At 35.1% G+C, this 8,449-nt stretch overlaps 1 protein-coding gene across 1 annotated transcript; it reads right to left on the reverse strand.

Annotated features, from left to right (window-relative positions):
- Positions 1-6,067: 6,067 nt before the first annotated feature.
- Positions 6,068-7,967, reverse strand: LOC109220395. The gene is made up of 2 exons (XM_019384867.1): positions 7,376-7,967; positions 6,068-6,297 (listed from the first exon to the last, which is right to left on the reverse strand). Exons 1-2 carry the CDS (start codon positions 7,809-7,811, stop codon positions 6,209-6,211), a joined length of 525 nt encoding a protein of 174 aa, XP_019240412.1. The 5' UTR covers positions 7,812-7,967; the 3' UTR covers positions 6,068-6,208.
- Between the last annotated feature and the right edge of the window lie 482 nt (positions 7,968-8,449).

Consider the following 8,449-nt stretch of genomic DNA (forward strand, 5'->3'; position numbering starts at 1 on the left):
GGGGGGGGTTAATAATGAGGTTAAAAGTGGGAGAGAAGGGATTTTGAGATTTTTTGTAAGGTTTGTCAAAGAAAAAAGAAAGATGAAACCAAGGAGTAAAGGACCAAATTAAACTACATTGTTGTTTATGGTGTATTTTATACATATTGTGAGAGCACTTGATAGGAAACTATGCGTGTAGAAGACGTGTGCAAGTACCTTCAGTACCAAGGAAAAGGAACCCTTGCTTTGGAATTGCGGGAGGGAAAAAACAACTGATCGGTTCTGAGTTTTCCTTGCTCGAAAATATAGGACAAGAATTAATGGTCCTCATAAGTTTTCACTTAGCAATAATGTAATTTCAATTTATTTCTCCCTCTGTTTCATTCGCGTCAAAATCAAATATTACTGTTGGTTACTGTGTTCAAAATCAGAAAATCAGAGAAGCAATCAAAAGTTAGTTTAATAAACAAATCGGAAAATAATTCAGAGCCCACTGAATGCACAGTGTGTCCTTAAGGAATTTAATCCCCTCATTGTTGCCCAAGGTATACGGATTAATTCCTCCCAGGATAGAACGGAATAAATATTCTGTGATAGCGGCACTTCAAATCACAGAACTTCAGCGAACTCAACAAACGGAGCAAATCACACTTGACACTTATGTTTATTTAGAAAATAATGCAACAATGTAGAAAAGAGGGGGAAGTTTTTTAGATTTTCCATCTTTTAAAAATGAGGCCAAGCCTCTAAATTTATAGACAAGGGAAGGATGATATGGAGAGGTGCAATCGAAAAGGTGCATCTTCCATTTCTCATTCACACCCCTTTAATAAAAACGCAACAACTATATCGTATAAATTGGAACAGAGAAACTATATAGCAAAAATCCAACAACATAAATTAGCACTACTCCATTGCGTCATTGTTAGTTGTATACCCGCTTCTCTAACCAAACTAGTTCTTGAAGCCCGTGCAAAGCCCGGGCCCAAACTCAAGATATAAAAGCAAAACTTTCGTTTCACTCCTTTAATATTTTAACTTTCATTTTGAGGATTTTTTTTTTTACTTCAAATCAGATGCGGAGCCAGAATTTAAAGTTTATGAATTCTGAATCTTAGTTTTTAAAGTTTTTTAGTTCTAAATTGATAATATAGATATTTAGTGAACTTTAAGACAAATACAGAATTTGAACCAAAAGATTACCAAATCTGACCAAACTTATTTTGTGTTTAAAAAATTAAATAAAGTTAACCAAATGAGAGATTTAAAGATAACCTGATCATGACTGATAATACTGACTTAAATTAATAATATAGATATTTAGTGAACTTTTAAGAAAAATAAAGAATTTGAACCAAAACGTTACCGGACCCAACCAAACTTATTTTGTGTTTAGAATATTGATTAAAGTTAACCAAACGAGAGATTTTAAAGATAAACCGATCATGACAGATAACACTGTCTTTTTAAATACATATGAGCTCATTAAAGTTTAAATATAAAGTAAAAGAAATGCCTAAATATAAATAGAAGAATTTTCAGAAATTCTCAAATTTTATAATACAAATAAAAAGTAAAAAAAAATGCCTACATGTACAAAACTATAATAAGCAACAAATAAAAAGGAGAATGAGACATCAACAAGAAACAAGAATCTAGCGAAAAAATTACTGTTTTTCAGGTTAATAGATAAGATCAATAGAAGAAAGTAACAGGGAAAATAAAGTGCAGCGGATAACGCTGTTCCTTCCTTACCAAGGTTTTCGAATTTGAGCCTGGGTATGAAAAAATTCTTGGTAGGGTGAGCTTCCTCCAAATGAGCCTTACGCGATGCAAATTCGAATTAATCGGGCTCCAATACAGATATCGGACACCGAATAAAAAATTAAAAAACAGAAAAAATAAGGTAGGACAACGTTTAAGAAGTAAACCGTAAAACAAAAAAAAAATAAGGTTAAGACCTAGAAGTAATTAATTGAAAAGTTTACATTTTATTGGAAACTTTTGCGAGGACTACAAAAGTCTTTGGTTGTCTCTTATTATATGTAGTAAAATGTGACTTTGCACAGGTCATTCTACTCTTTTCTTTCTATTTACTTTCTTTTTTCTAAAGGTAAGAACTATTAATGAAAAAAGTCATCGTCTTTTTTCATTATTTAGCTTTCTATCAGGTTAGTCTTATCAATAACAAAATGACAATAAGACCTTATTCTAATGCTTAAGAGGACATCAAATAACGTTAAAGTCATAAGTTTCACCTCTATCGTAATGTACGGGGTAATGGTATTGTCACAACTCTTCTGAAAATGTGGATAACATTATATTTTTTTCATTATTGTGTAATTATTTTGTAATAATCTAATTTCCACAAATAAAAAATTATATATCATTGAGCAATCTAATTCTTAACCCGACGATCATAAATGTTAAATTTTATTGCAACCTTGCGTAATTTCGTTACCGAATTGGCCAACCTGAAGCTTATAGATCTTGCTTCAAGGTCAAGTACTACTCTTGATTAGAGATTTCAATGTGTATATTTTGCTTCCTCGATCCTCATGATTCCAAGTAGTCCTATATCTGATTAAAAGGTAAGGGAACTCCCATCATGCACAAGGTACATTCCGCGTTCACGCATGGTTCGGAGAAAGGCCGCACCTAAGGGGATACCCATAAGGTTACCAAGATTAACCTTGTCCCTTGTAAATATCACGACCCAAATTTTCAACCAAAGAGGTCGTGATGCATGGCACCTAACACCACTTGCTATTAATGTATTATAGTTTGGTTTGGATAGGAGTGTATCTAACAGCAATTAGATAGAGAGCAGGAGCCTTATTGTTATCTCATTGAAGAGTTTGATTATAACTTGTACTCTGTATCATCTTATAAATAGCAATACAACAAAGCACAAAGGTGCGAAGGTTATTTCTCAACATGGTATCAGATAGCCTTCAAAATCCTCTCTGAGTTTCATCTGCACGATCACTTCCGTTGTCTCTTTATTCTCCATATTTGTTCTTGCTTCGCCATCTCTCTTATCTCCAAGTCTAATTCAATATTTATTCTGGTTTTTCTACTCATGGCTAGGGTGGGCGTTCGGGCAGTTCGGATTGCATATGAAATTTCAGTTTGAATTTTCAGTTTTCGGATTGACGAAATGACAATCCAAATCCAATCAAAATAAGTTCGGATTGGATCGAATTTTTTAAGTTCGGTTTCGGATTAATCGGTTTGGATATTTTAAATTTTCGGTTTTGAGCTTATAAGTTGAGATGTCTCTTCTTTTTACAAAAATGAATATCCAAATGAAGTACTCATGTTAAATTGCCTGAAAAGTTATTCACTCTCACCGCAATCATCCAAATGAAATATTAAAGTAATGAAATTATTATATAAAAAAAATAAAAAAATACAATAGAGACATTAATGCGACAGATAAGAAGTAGAAATGGTAAAACCATGTCCAAATAGAATGTATTCTCATAATAACTTAGTAATTAATATTGAATATGTATATATATAATATCTGATGGGTGGGGTATTGAACTTATCACTATTGATATATGGATAATGGACTAAATATAAAGTATAAGAATTTCAGATTTTCGGATATCCAAAAATTCGAAGTACCAAATCCAATATCCAATCCGAAATCCAAAAATTTTAAAAGTAAATCCAAAATTAATCACTAACCCGAAAATCCAAACCAAAAATCGAAGAAGTTCGGATTTCGATTTGGATTTCGGGTTTGCCCAAAGTATGCCCAGTCCTACTCATGGCTGCTCAACCTCCCAACAACCCTTACTTAGTGCACATCAAAGACTTGGTTCCTGTTTGCCTTGACAATTCCAACTACATGAAATGGAGTCACCTTTTTCTTCCTGTTCTTGATATCTATGAGCTTCAGCATCACATTGATGGTTCTAGCACTATCCCTCCGTCTATGATAACTGATTCAACTGGAAACAATATTTCCAATCTCGAGTATCCGAAATGGCGCCGACTAGATCGTCTTATAATGACTTGGATCAATGCAATAGTATCACCTGATCTTCTTTCTCTCCTCTATGCTGCAGATTCTGCTCAAGCGGTATGGGCTATTCTGAAAAGTCATTTTGTTAACATTACTACTGCACGCGAGATGCAAATCAAGTACCAGCTTCAATCTCTCAAAAAGGGTGATCTATCTATTGATGCATATATGGGTAAAATAAAGGAGTTAGCTGATTCTCTTCAAGCTATTGATCGTGTTCTAACTGATTCTGAGCTTCTGCTTTATGCCTTGAATGGGTTGCCACCATCATATGAATCCTTCATCACCATGGCTTCTAATCAAATACCCCCTCCATCATTCACAGAACTCTGGAGTCGACTTCTTACACAGGAAACACGTCTTGAACAGGTTCATGGTGTCCCGGCTTCCTCATCATCAACCGCTCTTGTTGCAACCAATATAAAAAGCTGAAGCTTCTCCAGTCATTCCATCCTTTTCTCGTGGTAATGGACGATCAGGTCGCGGGGGACGTAATGGTGGTCGTTGGCAGAATCGTGATCGACGTCGTGGTGGTAGGTTCTCTAATTTTGGTCGAGGATATAGTGCACCAGTTAGTAATTCTACAGGTTCTCCGTCTTTCATGCCGTGTCCAACATCTGGTCGTGGATTACTTGGACCTCCACCCTCTCAAACCTCTGTTATCCCTTCCTTTGTTCGTCCTAATCCCACACAAGCCCAGACATAATGTCAAATCTGTCAAAATTTTGGTCACGTGGTGTTGGATTGTCCTCATCGTCACAATTATTCATATACATCTTCAGATTTTTCATGACAATTTGCAGGTCTTTCTCTTCAAGATTCACCAGACTGGGCTTGGTATATGGATAGTGGTGCTAGCTCCCACATGACTTATGATCAGGGTAAGATAAAATCACCCTCTATACATTCTAATTCTCACTCTATTTTTCTTGGCGATGGTAGTACTATACCTGTCTCTTCTACTGGTTGTTCAACAATTGTTTCTCCTAATCGAACATTTCATTTAAACTCTATTTTACATGTTCCTTCCTTCCTTGCCTAGCTTCAAAACATGCTAGTTTGCCATTTCCTGTTAGTCACTCTAAATCAAACTATTATTTAGATTTAATTCATTCTGATGTATGGAGCTCTCCTTGCTTTTCTGTTAGTGGCTATCGTTATTATGTAATTTTTGTGGATGATTTTTCACGTTTTGTCTGGTTTTAATTATTGCGCTTTAAACATGAAATTTTTGATTGTTTTCAAAAATTCAAATCTTTAGTTGAAAAATAATTTTCTACTACCATCAAACCTTTTCGCTCTGATGGTGGCGGTGAGTACACTAACACCAAGTTTCTAAACCTTCTTTCTACTCATGGTATTCATTTCCATACACCGTGCCCTCATACACCCCAATAAAATGGCGTGTCTGAACGAAAACATAGACACATTAGTGAAATGGGGCGCACGATGCTTTTTCATGTTACAACTCCTCATAGTCTTTGGGTTGAGGCATTTTCTACTGCTGTCTTTCTCATTAATCGATTACCATCTCCTACGTTACATAATAAGTCATCATATGAGTTGGTTTTTCATACCCCTCCTAACTACTCTTTTTTTCATCCTTTTGGTTGTTTGTGTTATCCTAATCTTCAGGCTTATCGCTGTCATAAATTAGCTTCTCCATCTGCTGCGCGTATTTTTTCTTGGTTATAGTCCTAACTACAATGGTTGGAAACTGTTACAATATAGTTTATTGCAACGGTTATGTATGCTATTGCAACGTTTATTTACAGCTATTGTAACAGTTTCATTGCGCGACCGTAACAGTTTTGTTTCTATTGCATCAGTTTCAATTTCCAATTGCATCAGTTTGTCACACTTTTTGGAACGGTTTGCAAGACCTATCGGAACGATTTAGAATGTCTATGGCAACGGCATTTGTGCTTATTGCAACGGTTCCATTAGGCTATTCTAAACATTTAATTGACATTACTACCTGGAAATATTTGTAATTATAACCTGGAAATTATATAAATAAAAAGATAAAACACTTCATAATCTTTCATGTCCAATAAGCTAAGAATAACGATAATAGCAAAATGTTTTAACCCAATTACATAAGTTTTACAGTTCAACACTTCAAAAGTTAAAGTTTCAAATGTTATAACAAAAGACTCCAAGAATATCGACAACAACTCAAAGTTCTTCTTAAGTAAGGTCTAGATCATCACTATCTCCATCTTCCCTTTCTTCAGTTGCTCCACCTTCTCCATCTTCCCTTTCTTCAGTTGCTCCACCTACAAAGGAGAATAAATAAAGTCATTAAATAAGAATGGGTATAGTAGAATTTTCTCTAATTGTAACTTTGTAAGTAGAGAATGGGTTGGTTGCATCTTCCCTTTCATTCTTCTAATTGTAACTTTTATCCATTCTAGTCTTGGCTTTTATAGCCAATGCCAAATATAAGGGAAAGATCAAATGACAAAAAATGGGGGATAGGGGGTAAATGAAAAATCCTACTGCCAAGGCCAATGCTGACTTTTGGGAAGTCCATCCAATGTCAAGACAGCCCAAAGTTAGCAAACAAGATAAATACATTTAGATACACAGTTAAATAGAAACACTATTTGCCACTATATTTGCCACTTTTTAAATTTTCTTCATGTCTTATAAGTATATCCCCTTTCAACCTTTCACCCATATCCAATTGCAAAATAGCTCATATCAGCCAATCTTTTAGCTCTACTAGCTCTACTGCTCATATCAGCCAATCTTAGAAGGTGTTGCATCAGAGAGCGCAAAGCCATCAGAAGATGGTCCATCCGAAAGTGTTGCTGAAACTGTGGACAAGTCTGATGGTGATGCTGAAAATAAGGATTAATTGGCATACAATTTTTATCAAGTAACAACTTGAGCACTATGGGAACCAGTTTTTTGTGGAGATCCAAAAAAAAAGGCATTGAAAATATTTTATCTTGTGCCAGACGATTGTTGTTGATTCTAGAACATATACTCCTTTGCATCAGATTTTAAAAGGAGGCTATGCTCCTCACATGAATTTAACTTTTGTTGTTTATTAAGATACCAAGGTACAGTGCAGGATTTCTTGTTTTTTGTTCGGAGGGGAACTTTAAGCCGGAGACTTTTGTTTTATTTGTGATTGGAGCACCAATTAGAAGCATATAGAATTGCGCTCTACTTTCACGTGAGCACACCAATTTGCGCTCTACTGCTTATCAAAAATATTTCCAGCTCTACTACCAAAATATTTCCCGTCAAACAGTCACTATGCCTTATTAGAGAGAGCAGTGGCAGAAAAGCAACAGCAGAAGAAGAAGAAGCAGGAGGAGGAAGAGAAGAAGAGTACGTACTGACCTCGATTATTACTCCCAGTAGATAGACGATTGATTAGTTTCACAGCAACTTGTTGTGCAGAGGAAGCATCTCCAGGTGAACGAGTATTGAAAGCTAGCATGCTGGGATCGACCTGTAAGTCTTGATTCAGACGCTTAAGTTGTGAAATGATGTTAACTGCAACTTGTAGTTCCATGGCATCTTTTTGTGCATTGAACTTTTCCTGCATTCTTTGTTGCATCCATTCTTCAATTTCCACCATTTTTTGTTGCAGCATCTCATGGGTAGAACTTAAAGAGGTTCCAATATCTCTCACTTTTCTTTTTAAGGAAGTCTTGGTAACCCCACGTCCGTACAATCTTAGGCGTCCTGGATGCTCAGGTCCCATGACGGACGCAAACGCGTCAACTGATTGACTGCCATCTTCAGTTTCTTCTGTTGATTGTATTCTATCCATTTCAGCCTACAAGACCAAATTGATTTAATTTTAGATTAGAAAGTATATAAAATTGAGTCAATAACTAATAACAGACAAATGATGTCAACAAACTTTAAATTAGTAACTCGTACAATTTTATTAAGAGTATCCGCATACGAGGCCTTGTATACTCGATCGGGCTTTCTTTTTCTTCCCACAAATATGTCCTTACTTGATAGAGGTTCAGAAGTTTCTTTTTTTTTTTTCTGGTTACATATAAAGTGGTATAAAATAGTTTAGATTATGGCTAGCAAATTCATATTTAAAAGAATAATAAGAAAAAAAAATATCAAACCTCGCATATTCTAGCAAAACTTTTTTTGCCAGCAGTGTGTGGATATCTCAACTTTTTGCGATTCTCAGTGTTGGTTTCTTTCATTTTCTGCAACAAAAAAGAAACATTGACAGTGAATAGATGATATTGCCCTTTCTTGAATACAATATAGTAACCAATTCTTTTGGCTGATGAATAAAATCAGAACTTTGGCACTAGCAGACTCCATATTAGAATAGTTATATATCCCAAATCTAGCTTTTAATTTGCCTTTTATTGTTTCCTGTTTGAAACCAAAACCAATTACCAGAGAATCACTCACATAAATCAACACATTTAAAGA

This window comes from Nicotiana attenuata, unplaced genomic scaffold (genome assembly GCF_001879085.1).
Source record: "Nicotiana attenuata strain UT unplaced genomic scaffold, NIATTr2, whole genome shotgun sequence".
NCBI lineage: Eukaryota > Viridiplantae > Streptophyta > Magnoliopsida > Solanales > Solanaceae > Nicotiana > Nicotiana attenuata.